We start from the raw sequence: 19,472 nt of genomic DNA, 5'->3' as shown, positions 1-19,472 counted from the left end.
TGCACTATTCAATATGTCTTACCTCCCCCAAAAGAAGAAAGGTTCTCGAAAATGAGATATGTACTTAGCCTTCAATAAGCTTGATAACATCTAGCACATAACATGACAGACACACAGAAATAAAACATTTATTTACTACTGCACACAAATGACCACTTCAAAATCTAACAATCAGAAAAATATTTGAATAAACTATTGAGAAAAGGCAAAAATCTAGTCTATAGCCTATATTTAAAACAAACTTAATTTTTATTATATTTATAAACAGGAAAAATTCAAAGATATTGCTATAATGATTTTTTTCCAAGTAAACAGATTTGTTGTGTTGTGGACAATACAATGATAGTTTCTGATTCAAAGGAATTCACAATCTAGTAGAAATAAAAGACAACCGCCTGGAGGAACATTACTCCTTTTAGAACACCTATAATATCTTTCTAGAACAAGACTGTCAAACTCATTTTCATCAGGGGCCACATCAGCCTTATGGTTGCCTTCAAAGGGCGGAAATAATTTTAGGACTGAATAAATGGAACTACTCCTTAACTGTTAAAGAGTTGAAATTATATTCAGCCCTTTGAAGGCAACTATGAGGCTGATGTGACCCCCAGTGAAAATAAGTTTGACACCTCTGCTCTAGACTATAATTATTTCACAACATTATTCATGATAATTAAAATTATAGGACTTGAAGAGATGGGAGGAAGTTCCTGAAGCATCATTTCCTCTCCCTCTACTCAAACAGTCACTAGAATTCAAACTAGTTTTGATATTCAAATCTTTACTGAGTCGAGAGGCAGAAATATTCATTTTAAAATTTTATACTTGATCTTAGTGAAAAGGCCAAGAAATTAATTAATTAAAAAAATTTAAACCAACATATTTTATAACCCCCCCCCCACAACATTCTTGTCATAGTCTTGGTCTAACCATTCAACTCCTCCTACAAACTTATTTGTTCACTATTTCTAACTGTGAAATTACTGTCTTCATCTCAGAGGGCAAGAGCTAGATTTAACCCAGAATTGTAAACAGGTAAATCTTTTGGAACATACTTTTTGATAACAGGAAATTGTAAATTTTCTTTTTATCTTATTTGGAAGGATGAAGAAAAGTTACCCTTTTTAAATTCTAACTTACATTCTTTACATCAGCTGTCACTCTTCCAAGGTAAAAATATTCCAGAGTATTAAGGAAATTACATACCAACTTAAGCATCTTGGAAGTGACAAAAATAGTACTTGCTAATAGAAAAATAAAATTAAAACATTTTTGTGGACTCATGAGGTGTTTTAAATGATAAAAACATTTAAAGAAAACTAAGGTTATATAAAAGTAAGTAGAGGCAATTTAGAAGGTAATTGTACTGGAAAAATCTACATGTTTTAAAGTTGTATTTTATTGATTATGCTATTACAGTTGTCCTGATATCCCCACTTTGCCCCCCCCACTGAACACTCCCACCCCCTTCAGGCAATCCACACACCATTGTTCATGTCCATGGGTCATGAATTAAGTTCTTTGGTTACTCTATTTCCTATACTGTACCTTCCATCCCCCTGGCTATTCTGTAACTACCTATTTGTATTTCACCCATTCCTTCACACCCCCCTCTAATCTGGCAACCATAAAAATGCTCTCCATGTCCATGATTCTGTCTCTGTTCTTGTTTGCTTAGTTTATTCTTTTAGATTCAATTGTTGATAGGTATGTATTTATTGCCATTTTACTGTTCATAGTTTTGATCTTTTTCTTAAATAAGTCCCCTTAACGTATCATATAATAATGGTTTGGTGATGGTGAACTGCTTCAGTTTTTTCTTGTCTGGGAAGCTCTTCATTTGCCTTTCAATTATAAACGATAGCTTTGCTGAGTAGACCAATCCTGGCTGTAGGTCCCTGCTTTTCATGACTTTGAATATTACTTACCAGTCCCTTCTAGCCTGCAAAATTTCTTTTGAGAAATCAGCTGACAGTCTTATGGGAACTCCCCTCTAGGTAACTAACTGCCTTTTGCTGCTTTTAAGATTCTCTCTTTATCTTTAACCTCTGGTATTTTAATTCCGATGTCTCTTGGAGTGGGCCTCCTTGCATCCATCTTGTTTGGGACTCTCTGTGCTTCCTGGACCTGAATGTCTATTTCCTTCACCAAATTAGTAAAGTTTTCTTTCATTACTTTTTTTTAAAAGATTTTATTTATTTATTTTTAGAGAGGGGAAAGGAGGGAGAAAGAGAGGGAGAGAAGTATCAATGTGTGGTTGCCTCTCATGAGGCCCCCACTGGGGACCTGGTCTGCAACCCAGGCATGTGCCGTGACTGGGAATCGAACTGGTGCCACTTTGGTTCACAGCCCACACTCAATCCACTGAGCTACACCAGCCAGGGCTCTTTCATTACTTTTTCACATAGATTTCTAATACCATGCTCTTTCTCTTGTGCTGGTACCCCTATGATGTGAATGTTGACCTACTGAAGTTGTCCCACAGGGTGCTTACACTATCTTCATTTTTTTGGATTCTTTTTTCTACTTGTTCTGATTGGTGGGTTTTTTTAATTTTGTTTGTTTGTTTTGCTGTTGTTGTTGTTGTTGCTTCCTTATGTTCCAAATCACTGATTTGATTCTCAGCTTCATCCACCGTACTGTTGTTTCCCTGTAAATTGTTCTTTATTTCAGTTAGTAAATCCTTAGTTTCTGACTGGATTTTTTTTATGCTGTTGAGGTCCTCACTAAGTTCCTTGAACATCCTTATAACCAGTGTTTTGAACTCCACATCTGATAGATCACTTATATCCACTTCATTTAGCTCTTTTTCTGGAGTTTTGATCTGTTCTTTCATTTGGGCCCTGTTTCTTCGCCTCCTCAATTTAGTGGCCTCCCTGTGTTTGCTTCTGTGTATTAGATACGGCTGCTTTGACTCCATCTTAGTAGTGTGGCCTATGTAGAAAAGGCACCTGTAAATTGTGTGGGGCAGAGCCTTAGATAATTGCCAGGGCTGGGCCACCCACTTCACCTCTTTGTGGCTCTGGATGTGGGGTTAGAGGGGACTATGCCACTGCCTGGCATCTGGAGGCCTGCCTGGAATTCCACCTGCTTCCAGTCACCTCACCCACCTCCCATGTGCGATTAGCGCCCTTACACCTGTTGCTCTGGGTTTGTGTACATTGTAAGACCATGCAGGCCCTTTAATTGACAAAATTCCAGCAGTTTCTTCTGCTACCCCAGCCCCCATTGGTTTTTACAGCCAGAGGCAATGGAGGTTTATCTTCCCAGTACTGGAACCCTGGGCTGTGCAGTCTGGCCTGAGGCTAGAATGGCTCACTCCCAAGGTATCCCTCCTGGTTTTTATCCATCACACGAATGTGGGGCCCACCGTCACCACTCCCGCCTCTCCACCCTGTCTCCACAACTCCACCCCTCCTCCTATCTGTCTGGATGAATGCGGCTTCTTTAAATCCTTGGTTGTCTGGCTTCCATACATCTCAGCTTTCTGATGGTTCTGGGTGTTACATGTTTTTGAGATCTCATTGTAATTCTTTCCATAGTTGTGCAAGGAGGTGAAGTGTGTCTACCTATGCCTCCATCTTGACTGGAAGTCTTAATGTTCTTTAATGTAAGTTTATATTGACTTATCTCTTTGAACCTCAATACAAATGTTTTTGTTCATCTGTTTCATAAATTTAAATTTCATCTGGATTGAGTTCTCATTCCAACTGTTAAGTTTATTGGTGTCTTAGTATTAGATTTCTTAGCTGTGCTCTAGAATTTTGGCTATTTGCTCATTTCAAATGGGAGGTTTCTTTTTTCCCCCTTTCTCTCTCCAGCAATACTGCTGGACAACTCCACACAATACAATGTAAATGGTAACTCCTAGAATTCTGTTAGGCTCTACTCCTTATGCTCACCCATTCCGATTTAGCAGTTTTCAGGGTATCTCCTGCCAGTCCTCCAAGGCCCCAGTTTAGTATCAGTCTGATAAAAGTAGTTTTTAATTACTTACCCAGAAAAACATTGGGGATATAACCAAAACAGTCATGAACTGGTTCCTTAGCTTGACTGATTTGTGGTCAGAATTATACCCCCAAACCCCAACTTCTAATAAAGCTTTAGCCCTACCCAACAACCCAAGAGCCTTTTTCCTTCTCTACCTTTAGCTTTATACAGTAAGCAGTGCTCCTTGTGATTATCTTTTTTCCCCTTATTTTTCTTTTCTTAAAACTGAAAACGGATGAAGTGTGTGTTAGAAAAAATACAGAAAAACTGTGGCTTCAGCTCAACCTGACAGTGTCAAAGAGTCTGTCACTATCAGTCTTGAAATAATCCTGCTGTTCAGACTAATTATCAAAAACGGTCCATTTCTCCTTCCTTTCCTTATTCCAGATCAGGGCCTGAAAGTGGTACTTGTCAAACAGTTCCTAGACATGTCCCATCCATGGAAAGCATACCACAGCAATAGGATGGAACAGACAACAATCACTCCACCCAGGATTAGTGAGTCTAGTCTCTTCCTAAAGTTGATTCACTGGATTGGGCTGTTGTTCACAGCAGGAAAACAATTAGCCAGTGTTCACTTTGCTCTGAATCGATTTCAACATTCCTTTCTGTCAAGTCTTAGTTTCTTCTGTTGCCATAGCAATGCTTACTGCCTCTTCTACTAGATGATCTGAGTTTCAAAGGTGCTCATATTCTTTCAAAAACAGTTCAGTACTTCTATTATTTACTCCAGACCCACTTTTATATGACTCAATATCCTTTTGTACTGATCCCATGAGATCCTCCCTTTCCTATATTTCCATAAAATTTGCTTTGGTTTTATAAAATTCATGTCCATAGTCCTGTAGTATAAAGTCTGTCACTGTAATACATGCATTAGCACTGCACTCAAGGAGGGAACACCCACACAGTGGATATAGTCTCCCATTTTTTCACTTCCTCCTGTAAGCCTTGCCAAAAGCTGTTCAACCTCAATCGCTATTTAAAAGGGGTGTTGTGTCAAGAGCTTTACCTGTCGTGTCTTCCAACTCAGCACTAGTTTCAGATCAAGTTCATTTTCCAGCTATCCAGCCAATTTCCTGAGATCTTCCCATTAATTGTTTGTCCTTGCGAATATCTTAAGTATGGAATATGCAGTCCACTTTACCACACAAAAGCCAAAATACACTGCCTAACTTAGGACTTTGAGTCCTACGAACCTGTACAATCAACCTCTACATGCCACTTCAGGTTTCTAGTACATTTCTGGTTTACAAAGGTAGTATTCTTTTTGGACCTTGTTATTTGTTGTTTTCCCTTTTTATATCTCATTCATAATTGCTATGTCTGGAATGGGGGTTGTTTTTAAACTGCAAACTTATAATGCCTCTTTTCTCTCCTCCTCCCAATTTTTATTTATTACACTAACATTAAAGAAAATATATTACAGCGAATTCCATCAACTGTTTGATTTTTCTATGTTCTCTTTTAGTTTCTGCCCATGCATGCACACTTTCATAATTATGATAATTGTAATATGGTTACAAGTTGGTTTTCTTTTTATTGGATAGTTCAAATACTTCACAAAGTTTCAAAATTGTCACTCCCTACAGCTCATTCCTAATAGAAACTATACCACTTCAAACAAATGAATGGTTAAGCTGTTTTGAAAGGGGGAAAAAAACCTACTTTCAATTAAAACGCAAGTGGGGAAAGGGTTGTGGTTTACCATAGTACTACATAAATGTGCTCACAGTCAGCAATAAATCGACCACAATCTTTATTTAAAGCTTATCTTCAACTATCTATGCCTTTGTAAATACACCAAATTCTTGCTTCAAAAAATGTTTACCTCATTATTAAATCTTATTCCAAGCGGTATCTCATCAATTACATTATAAATATATCCTGTAATGTGTCACTGAAAAAAAGAAATCATTCCTGTTTATGTATATGCTGATTTATTTACCATATACAACATATTACAAACCTACTTCTGTTTTACTCAGGTAGGTCACCAACACTCAAAGGTACAGTGTAATCTCAAATATGAGATCATTCATGAGTGAAGATCAAATGCATTATTATATTCAACAGTGCTTTGAAACCACAGAGGAATTATTTTATTATAATTACCTTTTCTATTTCTCTTTGTGTAGCTCCTTCCTTTTTCAAACGTTCTTGTTCTACACACTTGGCATTGTAATTTTCCTTGGATTTCTGGAGGGCCTGAGTTATGCTCTGAATGGTTTGAACAGCTTCCAGAGTTCCTGCAACTTCTTCTTTAGTCTGTTTGGTATGAAATGATTCATCAAAAATGATGAAACTATAGGACACTCAATATTTGACCAATCAATCCTTTAACAAGAAAAAGTGATACCTTTTTATGAGACTTTACTTGTTCTTCTCCATACTTCTGAACTTCCTTTATTAATTCTTGTAATTTTCTAACAAGATCCAAGTGACAATTAGCTAATTTCTCTGTAGATGTTTTGAACACATCCCACACTGGTGCAAATGTTCTAAGGGAAAGAAAACATGAAAATAATTTACTTATAAAAAAGTTTAAGGCTCCAAAATAGAACCAGCGAAATTAATGTTATATTCAGCCATTTTAATTAGGCAAAAGATAAAATTAAAATAAATTAAAAATGAAATGACTGATAGGCTGATCTTACTTCTTAAATCCTTGACTAATGAAATATTTCTGGACCTCAGATATACAGAAATAGGTTAACTACTTATCACATGTCTGGCCATGGCCTTCACTTAATTATGTTATTTTCTGAGTCGATTTGGCTATTCAGACTTGTATCAGAAGCATTTCTAATCACTGTCTCCATTCAAAATGCTTCATCAATAATAAAAGTTCCTTTAAATTTAAACATGTAAAAGTTGAAACTTGCACATGACTTTTTTAGTGCCTTCATCCTTAATAATTATACAGAATAATTTTAAAACTGTTATCTAAAACCTTTGGAGGCATTATCATTTTATCTATCTGAGTACTTCAACAAATGCTAAGAGAATCCCCTTTCTACTACATGGAACAGTATGCATGACATACTTTCCTACCACCTTTTCTCATTATTGAGGATTTAATATTTTCAGCAGGTTCAATTACTTCCAAGAATTACTTGCTATACTGTAACAGCTTTAGATAGTAAAGGATTCCAATGATTAATTTAAACTAAGTTGGTCAATAGAGAACAACCTAAGAATAATTTTATCCAATACTTTCCTCAGGTGCTTCCTAAAATATGTTCAACAGCACTTGCTTTGTTCTGTGACAAAACTTCTAACAGAAAACAAAACAAATAACAGCAATAATCACTAAGTCAAAAGGACAGAGAAACCACTTATCCTAATAGGTACTCTATGCCAATTATTGCATTTCCTACCCAGTAGGAAAGCTAAAAATGCTCATTTTGAGCAACAGTAAATACATTCAAAAGAGAATTTTAAAAATACTTAGGACTGTCCAGATTAGATCTCACTTCACACTTTAAAATCTCTCATCAGCTCCAAATCTGGCACACAGTTAGACGGAAACTTTTGAAAGAAAAAGGACACCTAAAATGTATCCACTTGCTACAGCACTAAGTGATGTACAGACTTGTATCTCACTTCATGTAAACCTGATACATGATAGTCTAGACTTCACAAAGCAGATAAGACAGGAGTGTCCCTTCACTTTACCAAAGGATTCTTTATAGTGAAAAGCAGTTCAACGTAAAACTTCTTTAACTACAGGTTTCTTTAAGGAATTTCAAATATCATTTCATTTACAAAAGTTTAATACATACAACTTTTTTATAGTCAAGTAATAAACATGTATGTATAAATGTTTATTAAGAAAACAGACAAATCCAAAATATATTTAAATGCAACTAAATACAGAAAGATAAAATTCGGATTCTTGCCTAAATATGCAGCAGTAAACAAAAAATATTAATATTTAAAATCTTTGTGATCTTGAAATGACATTAACACAAAAAAATAAAACATCACCTATTATTTCTGAAAAGCACACATTCCAAAGACAGAAATGCTGTCAGTAACTTTACTATCAGGAAACACAGCTAAAGTCAACTTGCGTTTTTTCTATCTCCCATTTGGTGATTAAAAATAGGTTAGAATTTCCTACAATACACCATGGCCAGCCCTGACTGGTGTGGTTCAGTTGGTTGGGCATCATCCGGCAAAGCAAAGAAGGTCGCTGATTGGATCCCTGGTCAGGGCACATGCCTGGGTTGATGGCCTTGTGAGAGGCAACTGATTGATGTTTCTCTCACACGTCGATGTTTTTCTCCCTCTCTTTCTCCCTCCCTTTCCCCTGTCTCTGAAAATAAATAAATAAAATCTTTTTTTCTACTTACTTCCTGACACTTCCACTGTGGTTAATAAAGAGGAAATTATGTTTTAGAAGAGGCATGTTTAAATAGAGGGTCCAAAAATAGAAGGGTACCAGAAAAGTAAGGCGAGAGATGAAAAAAAGAATAATGAAGTTACATTGAGAGAGTAGAGGGGAAAGAACTGGAGAAGGACTGGGAGGAAAGAAACAAAAAGTAACTAAATACCAGTCCCTGCTCTCCTCATCAGAAAAAGACGATAGCTCCCAGTCCTTCCCAGCCAGTGCACACGGTTACAAAAGATTCTGTTAGCTGTGGCTGTCAGCACTTACACAATGGACAGTGTTGCTACCCTGTGAATGAACTGAGAGTCCAATTCCTCTTTATCCAGGCCACAAAGCAGAAAGACTTTTATTTAAACTCACTCAACGAAACTAGAGAATACTTTCATAAAGTCATTCTTAAGCAGTTTTTTGAATCACAAAACCATGTCAATCTGATAGCTGGTATAGACCCTCTTTATCAGAAATGAGTTAATAACACATACACAAAATTTCACATAAAATTTCAGGGGATTCGGAGATTTATCAGAAACCCGTAAGAAGATGAATCTTTTACTAAATATCACTATAAAAATCTTTATGTGTTAGACAAATTATTTTCACATCTGAGCTAAAATAAAACCTCTCCCCCAAATTTTAGATAATTAAATCAGATGAAGTATTCCTTCCATAATTATTATGGTTCAAATTATATAATTATTCTTCCCAGAATTGTTATGGCTACAAGCAAATCTCATTTTAAATATATTCTTATTAGTATTTATTTTCTGAAGAGTGCATTTTTTCAACACAAATTCTTTAAAAGATTTAATGATAGTCTATAAAAATCAAGAGACATTTTAAATGCATTTTAACATTTCAATAGTTTGAGTTTTTAAAGATCATTGTTCCACAGTATTTAAATTAACCTACAGAAAATTTGAATATCATGCATTACACATATTTATAATCTCCAAATTACACTACTGAATGACTATGTTGTTTAATAAAAGGGAAAAAATTAAGTTTCACATGTTCTGACTGCTTTAAGTAATTCAGCAAGTTCAATTACATTTTCAAGTAAGTCAAGAATATAGTCACAGATACATTTTAAATAAGTACATTATTATATATTTTACATTTATGAGTTATTACATCCTCAATAAAACCTAATAATCTGAAGAACGTTACCAGATAAACACTGAAAAAGAGTTCACCAAAGAAATGAACTCACCCAAGTTGTGAATAATTGCTTGCAGATTTTGCTAGTTTTGTCATTGACCTGGAGTATGCCTCTTCTATTGTAGCTCTGTTAAATAAAATTTCCATGTTATAGTATCTCTTGTTTAATAACCAAACACATAGGAAAGTTATGAAAATACAATTAAAACTGTAGAAACAAAAAGATAACTCCAATTACACATTAAAAATAGGCAGGTATGTTGGTCATGAATTTCTGGCCTATGTCCTTTGTGCACATCTACTTAAAGAACTAGTCTGGTACAGAACTAAAATAATTTATATCACCAAGAAACTTATATGAAGTCACCACTCTTTTATTTTTAGTACCAAAGATTATTTAAACAGAAAACAAGAGTGCTGCTTCTTGTACTCTCGCTCTCTCTATAAACTGATTCAGTGAAAAATCATTTATTTTTAACAGTATATATAATATAGTTTGACTATTCTTCAACATTGTGATTTCATTATAACATACATTTGATAGAACAAGAGACTGATAACAGTCTTTTGTATAATACTAAATATGAATTATTAGCAAGTCTGAAATCCTGAACTTCAGGGCTTAATGTATTTTGTGATTAGATCTAAAATAATAATAAACATGTCACACTAGAATGCTGTTTCTTATATAACTACTATTTACCTTATAGGATTTCAGGCTTTAAAAGAAATATCAACCAAAGTCATTAAGTATAGGATAAAAAAAATTTCCTGTAAACACATAACATACAAAATATGAGGCTATCCTGGCCTTCTTCACACTATAAAACTTAAGTTCTATCTTACCTCTCCTTTATTTCCCTGTCACTTCTCAATCTGCGCTACCCTTAGCAGTGTAACAGGTCCACAACCACCAATGCCCTTCCATTTACTTTGATAGGTTCAACAAACTTACTACTTTCAATGTCCAAATCCAGATCTCCACACTGCTCTCAGTTTGTTTAATATCTAAATGTCTCAAGCACAACTCTACTTAGATATCTTAATCACCTCAAACTCAGATTATCTAAACTAAGCTTATCTCCAAATTCTCTTCCCACCCCATATCTATAACCCACTCTCTAAGGAAAAGGAACCATTAAGAGGATATTCTACTCACTGCGGGAACTGTGACTTTTTTCTGCTCCTTTAATTTTTTTTGTCTTTTTAGTATAGTAGATTACAAAGGTGGTACTAGGATAATCTTAAAAACTAGTACAGAAATATTAATATCTCAATGGGTAAGTTTTAACGGCAAGAAAAAAAGGGGTTCAATTTCCAGTAATAGTGATCTGATAGAAAAACCTCCCAATGAGGAAAACTAGAAAAGCAAGGCGGGAGGGAGGGTGACTAAAAGGCATCTGAGAACTAAAGAGGTAGTTAAGAATCAGTAGGCCAAGATCCCAGAGAAGAATGTCCAGAGAAATGAGTCAGATATGTAGGGCAGCTTTTCCCTTGGGGGCATGGAGAAGAGGTAGCTAAGACTGAGAAGTGGAGCAGAGCTTTTCACAGCCTCAAAGCGTAGGAGACAAAGTTATAGATTCAGACCTGCCAAAGGTTTTTGGAAGCATGGGAATTCCATGCCCTTTAAAGTTGAGACTCCAAGACTAAGGATGAACAATCAACAGGCGAACCTTCAAAGGGACTGCAACCCATCTCTTCAAATCCTGATACTGTATTCTATGTGCATGCCTTATACACATTCATGTAGCCACCAGGCACATGAGGAGACAAGACACAATGAAGAAAAATCAACAGGAACAAATTAGCAATGTTCCAAAAGTTGAGATTACAAAACCTAGACCTGATGAGTTTATATATTATGTTCAAGGAGATGGCAAATTAAATAAAAAATTTCTTAAAGAGAACTAGAAATTATTTTTCAAAAGTGGAGGACAACACAGGAAATTTGACAAAAAAAACAAACAAATTCTATACGTGAAAAACACAGAAGTTAATATCTCAATGGGTAAGTTTTACCAGCAGACTGAATACACTGCAGTGAGAATTAGTAAAGTGGAAGAGAGGTGAGAAGAATCTCCTGGAATAAAGCTCAAAGAGACCAAGCATGGAAAAGAAAAGAGAAATAAAGGACTAAGGACAAAGCAAAAAATTCCAACATATATGTGTAAAAAGAAAACAAGTGGGTCAGAAAAACTATTACAGAGATAAAAATGGAGTATTTTCCAAAACTGACACAAGATATCAAACTAGAGATCCAAGTAGCCCAACAAACCTTAAGAGGATAAATAACAAGATATCTACACCTAGTCATACCATAGTAAAACTGCTGAAAATCAAACTACGAAACTATAAAACTCTTAGAAAATAACACAGGAGAAAACTTGGCTGACGTTGGTTATAGTGATGGTCTTTTTAGATACAATGCCAAAGACCCAACCTACAAAAAAAAAAAAAAAAAAAATTCTTAAGCTGGACTTCATTAAAATGTAAATTTCTACTCTGTGAAAGAAAATGTCAAGAAAATGAGAAGACAAGTCAGTGGCTGAGAAAAGCTATTTGCAAAAGACACACCTGGAAAAAGAACTGTTATCCCAAATATACAAAGAACTCTTAAAACTCAACAATAGGAAAACAGCTTAATACTCCCCTGTTTAAAGAAGGAAACCTTACCTTTTGTGACAACATGAGTGGACCTGGACATTATTATGCTAAGTGCAATTATTAAGCCAGTCAAACAGAGAACGACAAATACCATATGATTTCACTTATATGTGGAATCTAATGAACAAAATAAACTTGACGAACAAAACAGAAACAGAGGCATGGATACATGGAACACACTGACAGATGCTGGGGGGAGGAGAGATGAGGTGACAGAATGAAAGAAGGTGAATGGATTAGCTAAAGAACATATGTGCACAACTCATAGACACACAAAACAGTGTGGTGATGGCTAGAGGGAGAAGGGGCCAGGGCTGAGTGGAGGTGGACAAAGGGGGAGGGAGGAAGGGGACAGCTGTAATAATGTCAACAATAAAAATAGAGTTAAAAAAATAAAAATAAATAAAATATTTTAAAAAGAAAACACTAATATTAAAAAAATTAACCAAAGATCTTAACAGACACCTCTCCAAAAAAGATAAACAGATGGCAAAGAAGCATGCAAAAGATGTTCCACATCATATGTCATCAGGAAAATGCAAATTAAAATAAAGAGATACCACTACATACTTACTAAAATGGCTAAAGTTTGAAACCCTGGTAACACCAAATACTGGCAAGGATGTGGAACAAAAAGAACTCTCATTCATTACTGGTGGGCATTCAAAATGATACAGCCACTAGAGAAGGTAGTTTTCGCAGTTTTTTACAATACTGAACATACACTTACCCCAAGCAACTGTGTTCCTTGGTATCTATCCAAAGGAGCTGAAAACTTATGTATACACAATAACCTACACATGGATGTTTACAGCAGCTTTATCCACAACTGTCAAAACTTAGAAACAACCAAGATGTCCTTCATTATGTGAATGAATAAATAAACTGAACTGTGGTAAATTCATACAAAATGAGCTATAAGCCAGAAAAGACATGGAGGAACCTTACATACATATTACTAAGTAAAAAAAAAGCCAATCTAAAAAGGTTATTACATACTGTATGATTCCAACTATATGACATTCTGGAAAAGGCAAAACTATGAAAACAATAAAATAGAACACAGAGGATTCTCAGGACAGTCAAAATACTCTGCATGACATTATAATGACAGATACATGTCATCACACATTTGTCCAACCAGTAGAATACTCAATACTAAGAGTGAACCCCAAGGGAAACTCTGGTCTCTTGGTAATTATTACATGTCAATAAAGGTTCATCCTGGTTTAAAAAAATACCATTCTGGTTTGTGATGCTGATAATGGAGGAGGCTATGAATGCACAGGCGAGGGGGCATACAGGAAATCTCTGTATCTTCCTCTCAATTTTGTTGCAAACATAAAAGTGCTCTAAAAAATAGTTTTTTTTAAGTCTACCAACCAAAATTTTATACCCAGCAAAAATATAAATGGAAGTAAACCCCTAATGAAATAATGGACTTAGGTGATCATCAATGGCTATTATCACAAAACAGATACAACCACATTTTATATGCCTCCTATGGAAGTACACACCACCACCTAGTAAGTATTCTTGTCAAAGCACAGAACTGACTGTGATCATCACACTGCTAGATTTAAGTGACAATTTAGGAGAAATATAGGGGTAAAGGAAAATGCTGAATAGAAGTACAAATGTACAATTAGTATATTCTAGGATGTAGGACCCGCTACAGAACAAATAATCTGGTTTCCTCAACAAAAACAAAAGTTAAAGATCAGCTAGGGAGATCTACAAATTAAGAGGTTCAAAAATCACACCAATCAAAGAAAATGTGTAAGTCTCGCTGGGATCCATACTGGAGGAAATCAACTACATGTACTCTGTGTATATATGACAATCAGGGAACATTGAGCATTGACTAGGTATTTGGTGATACTAAGGAATTAATACACTATTTTTATCATGTTATGGCAATGGTTTTCTTAAAAAGCCCTTACTTTCTTATAGAAATGCTAATGGATAAAATGTAATGTAGCTGTGAAATGCTAATGGATAAAATGTAATTTTTCTGAATCTAAGATTTGCTTCATAATTCAATAACAGTGACAGGGGATAGAGAGAACAAGACTGGCCATGACTTGGTAACTGCTGAACCTCAGTGGTTGCAACATGGGGGTTCATTATATTAAATTCGTAACTCCTGTATGAGTTTTATATATGTTTGAAATTATCCATAAAAGTATAATAAAAAGTTTTCTAAATGAAAATAAAGATATGATCAGACTAACAAAAACTGAGAATTCATCACCAGCAAATCCACACTAAAGAGAATATAAAAAAGATGTTTTAAACAGAAGAAAAATGATCTAGGACAATATATCAGGAAAAAAGTAAATAATTTTAATAAATCTAAATAATGACTATACAAAATACTAAGAACATAGAAGAATAAAATACATAACAACCTGAAAACAAATCAGCTGGATTAAATATTAGAATACCTTTTTAAATAATTATCATTAATTTTGATAGATGAATAGTTATTTCAGTCCCTAGCTGTTATAGATACTATGTACATAAGTATTTATAGACATAATAATTTCATGCCAGAGAACTGCTTTAAACAATACTGGCCAATATTAATAACTGTTGAAACTATAGTTCATTACTTAGTGGTTTATAACACGTTCTCTATTTCTGACCAAATCTGAAATTTTCCATAATAAAGTTAAAGAAATATAAAACAAAAATGTCATGCAAGTATGTATTTCCACAAGAAAAGTTTTTTTAATTAAAAACATTTAATTACCATAGTAAAAAGTGACACACATACACGAAAATGGCATATAAGGTACATGTTAGGAGGTGGTAGTGTTATAAGCTCCCTACGTTTGCAGGAAGAGGGCAAAAATACTATTATAATTAGATGATAACAGGTCAAGGAAGTGTGTTATAATCTCTGGATAACCACTAAGAGAACAATAGAGAAGGGTTATTACTTCTAAGCTAAGAAAGGAAAACAATTTTTTTTAAAAAGCCCAAAAGGCAAGAAAGAGGAGGAAAAATATAAAGCAAATTGGAAATAGAAAACAAATACTAAAATAGTACAGGAGCTGGCAAACTACAGTGCCATCAGCCAAATCTGGCCCGTTGCTTGTTTTTATAAATAAAATCTTATTAAAACATAGCTATGTTCATTTGTTTACATGTTGACTATGGCTGCTTTTGTACTAAAAGAGCACAGTTGAATAGCTGTAACAGAAATCAGATGGCACACAGCCTAAAATATTTATTTTCTGGACCTATACAAAAAAGTTTGACAACCTGAGACAATAGATTTGAAACCAATAATCTGTAGTTATACCAAATGTAATTTACTAAATATTCTAATGAAAAGATTAAGAGTGCTGCCCTAGGCCTCCCTGACTGCTGCTGATCATCAGTGGGTTGGGCACTGTCCCACAAACTGACAGGTCATGGGTTTGATTCCTGGACAGGGCACAGACCTGGGTTGTGGGCCAGGTCCTCAGTTAGGGGCATGCAAGAGGCAACAGACTGATGTTCTCTCACTCATCAATGTTTCTTTCCCTCTCTCGCTCCCTACATTCCCCTCTCTTTAGAAATATATAAGTAAAATCTTAAAAAAAAAAAAATTGTCACCCTGACTGGTGTGGCGGAAAGGTTGTTGGCTTGGTTGCCTTTCGATTCCCAGTCAGGGCACTTGCCTGGGTTGCAGGTTAGGTACCAAGATTGGGGCACATAACAGGCAACTGATTTCTCTCCCTATCTCTCTTTTTCCGTCCCTTACCATCTCTCTAAAAACAAATAAATAAATGTATAAAAAAAGATAAAGATTTGTCAAAGTGGCTTTCAAAATAAGAAGCACATTTAAACCACAAGGACATGGCAAAGAAAAAAACAAATATACCATGCAAACACTAACCCAAAGCAAACTGGTGACATTATAATAACAAAAATGTAGACTTCAAGACAAAAAACAGTGCAAGAGACATGAGGACACTAGATAATGATAAAAATTTCAATTCACCTGAAGATGTAATAGTTCTAAATTACATCCCCTTAATAATATGACCTCAACTATACATTTAAAGCAAAAACTGACAGAATTACATGAATAAATAAAAATCAGGATCAAAATGATTTTCAATACAACTCTCTCTGGAACTGATAAAATAAGCAGGATTAAAAAAAAAGAAAAACAGTGAGGATAAAAAAAATTAACAACAGAATTCAGAAACTTACCATAATAAATACACATAGAACCCTATAGCTAACAAATATAAAATACAATTTTTCAGGTACATGCAGGTATTTACCAAAATTGACTCTTTCGTAATCCATAAACTAAGGGTCAACAAATTTCAAAACACTGAAACCATACAGATTATGTCCTCCAATCACAATGCAATTAAGCTTGTAATCATTAGCAAAAATATACTTTTAAAAATCAACACATTTGGAAATTAAGAAATACACTTCTAAATTACCCACAACACAAGGAAGAAAGCACAATGCAACAAAATATACTCATATTAAAACTCATTAGAATAAAAATCCTAACTCGAAATTAGGGGGTACAACAAAAACAATGCTCAAGGGAAATTCATAGACCTACATAAGTATATCGGAAAAGAAAGAGGGTTGAGAATCATTAATTTAAGCATCCATCCTCAAAGTTAGAAAAATAATAGCAAACTGAACACACAGAAAATCAAAGAAAATAAGGCATAGAAGTTGATGAAATAAAAAATATATAATACAAAAAGAGAGACTCAATAAATCCTTATGAACCAATGTCAGCCCAATGAATTTAATAAAAATTGTAAAAAGTAAAAAAACAAAAAAACACAACCAAATCCAATAGTTGGTTGTTTATAAAAACTATTAAAATCAACAAATGCTGAATGAGACTGATCATGAAAAAAAGAGAGAAGACACAAATAACCAATATTAGGAATGAAAAGTGGGACTTCCGTAGAGATGTTGCAGATATTTAAAAAGTTCATTAAAAGATATTAACTTTTTGCCAATAAATTTGAAAATTTACATGAAATGAAAAAATTCCTTTAAAATGTATCTTACATTTCTCACAGAAGAACCTGGAATAGCTGAATAGTCTTATAACTATTAAGTTAAATATGTAATTTAACACCTTCCTATGATTCAAAGCACAGATGGTTTACCAGCATATTCTATGAAACACAAGGAGGAAACTATACTCACAAATTTTTCTAGAAAAATACAAAAATAGGGGCTATCCTTCAATTCATTTTATGAGATCAACAAACCTTGACACCAAAAACTAACAAAGACATTCAGAGAAAGGAAATGTTCAGGTCAATCTCACACATACACATGCAAAAATCCTAAATACGATAGCAGCAAACTAATTCACCAGTACATAAAAAGGATAATATATCTCCACCAAGTTAGGTTTTTACCAGGAATGGCAACATACTTTAACATTCAAAATTCAGTGTAATTCAGCCCTAACTGGTGTGGTTCAGTTGGCTGGGCATCATTCTGCAAAGCAGAAGGTCATCAGTTTGATTCCCAATCAGGGCACATGCCTGGTTACAGGTTTAGTCCCAGGTTGGGCGTATTCAAGAGGCAACCAATTGATGTTTCTCTCTTATCATCAATGTTTCTCTCCCTTTCCTTTACTCCTCCTTTCCCCTTACTATAAAAAATAAATAAATAAATTCTTTTTAAAAAATTCAATGTAATTCAGATTAAGAAGGGGAGAAAAAAGAAAGAAAAGTAAAAAACATACCTCAACAGATACCAGAAAAGTATTTGACAAAATCTGGCATCTGTACAGGATTTAAAAAGAAAACCTAAACCTTATCAAAATACTATGTAAAAAGTTATTCCATAGCCCTGGCTGGTGTAGCTCAGTGGATTGAGCGCGGGCTGGGAACCAAAGTGTCCCAGGTTCAATTCCCAGCCAAGGTACATTCCTGGGTTGCAGGCCATAACCCCCAGTAACCGCACATTGTTGTTTCTTTCTCTTTCTCTCTCTCTCCCTCTCTCTCCCCCTCTCTCTCCCTCTCTCTCTCTCCCCCCCTCCCTCCCTCCCCTCTCTAAAAATAAATAAATAAAATCTTTAAAAAAAAAAGATAAAAAACAAGACAAGGATGCCCATAAAAAAAGTTATTCCATAATTTGATAAGTACTAGAAAAAATAAAATATATCACATTTAAGAGTGAAATGTGAGACTGGGAACAAGACAAGAAGGCCTACCATCCCCATTTCTATTAGCATTACACTGGAGATGTCATTAGGCAACACAGTAATTCAAGAAAAAGAAATAAAAGATATAAGATTTGGAAAGGCAGAGATAAAACTGTCATTTGCACAAGACAATTTTACACAAAGAAAATTCAAAGGAATCTACAGATAAACTATCAGAACAAGCAATAATCGCCAGGCTGCTCAACCCAAAATCAATATATTTTAAAATGAGTGAGTTTACATAAATGTGTAACACATCACTGACAAAGTGCTTTTACCCAAAATATATAAAGAATTCCTTCAATTTATTTTTTTAAAAGAAGGGACAAGACAGAAATATAGGCAGGACATGAACAGGTACTTCATAAAAGAGAAAATGCAAATAGCCAAAAAACATATGCAAAGATGCTCAACTTCATCATTCATCAGGGAAATATACATTAAAACCACAATAGATATTACTACTTATCAGAATGACTCAAATTTAAAGACTGCCAATGCCAAGTGTTGATGAGGACATGGAGCAACTAAAACTCTCCAACAGGACTGCTGGTAGTATAAACTAGTTCAACCACCTCAAAAACTTCTTTGATATTATCTACTAGAGTTGAGCAGACACATACTTGATGACCTGGCAATTTTACTCAAGGCTATACACCTAATATAAATATAAATGTACATATGTGCACCAAGGCAAATATACAAGAATATTCAAAGCAGTATCACCTGTAATAGCAAAAAACTGGGAACAACCCAAATTCTAAAACTGTAAACAGTAATAGACAAATACATTTTGCTACGTTTGTGCAATTTAGTAAATAGTTTGGTAAATAATTATATGAAACTCAATACAAACGAGTCTCACACACAGTGCTGTGAAACAAAACTCGGTCAACAAATATTTATATATGATTAAACTAATATACTTAATACAAAGTTCAAAAAAACAGGTACAATTTCCTTTAACAGATGAATAAACTGGGATATCCATAAATGGAATACTACTCCACAGCAAAATGTGATGAATTATTAACACATGCAACGATGTGGATTAATCTAAAA

General features: G+C 34.5%; 1 protein-coding gene and 1 pseudogene across 4 annotated transcripts in view; both read right to left on the bottom strand.

The window, feature by feature from the left end:
* FCHO2 (FCH and mu domain containing endocytic adaptor 2) overlaps positions 1-19,472 on the bottom strand; it is a 113,287-nt gene that overhangs the window by 73,377 nt on the left and 20,438 nt on the right. For all 4 annotated transcript variants that reach the window (XM_036020397.1, XM_036020394.1, XM_036020395.1 and 1 more), the window contains exons 3-5: positions 9,597-9,671; positions 6,350-6,491; positions 6,106-6,258 (exon numbers count right to left, since the gene is read on the bottom strand). In XM_036020397.1, the coding sequence (XP_035876290.1) occupies positions 6,106-6,258; positions 6,350-6,491; positions 9,597-9,671 (370 nt within the window). The remainder of the gene's footprint in view (positions 1-6,105; positions 6,259-6,349; positions 6,492-9,596; positions 9,672-19,472) is intronic.
* LOC114501334 lies at positions 2,929-5,950 on the bottom strand (annotated as a pseudogene).

The sequence above is a fragment of the Phyllostomus discolor genome, chromosome 3 (genome assembly GCF_004126475.2).
Source record: "Phyllostomus discolor isolate MPI-MPIP mPhyDis1 chromosome 3, mPhyDis1.pri.v3, whole genome shotgun sequence".
Taxonomy (NCBI): domain Eukaryota; kingdom Metazoa; phylum Chordata; class Mammalia; order Chiroptera; family Phyllostomidae; genus Phyllostomus; species Phyllostomus discolor.
The sequence above is the reverse complement of the archived record's forward strand: the minus strand, read 5'-3'. Positions and strand labels throughout refer to the sequence as shown.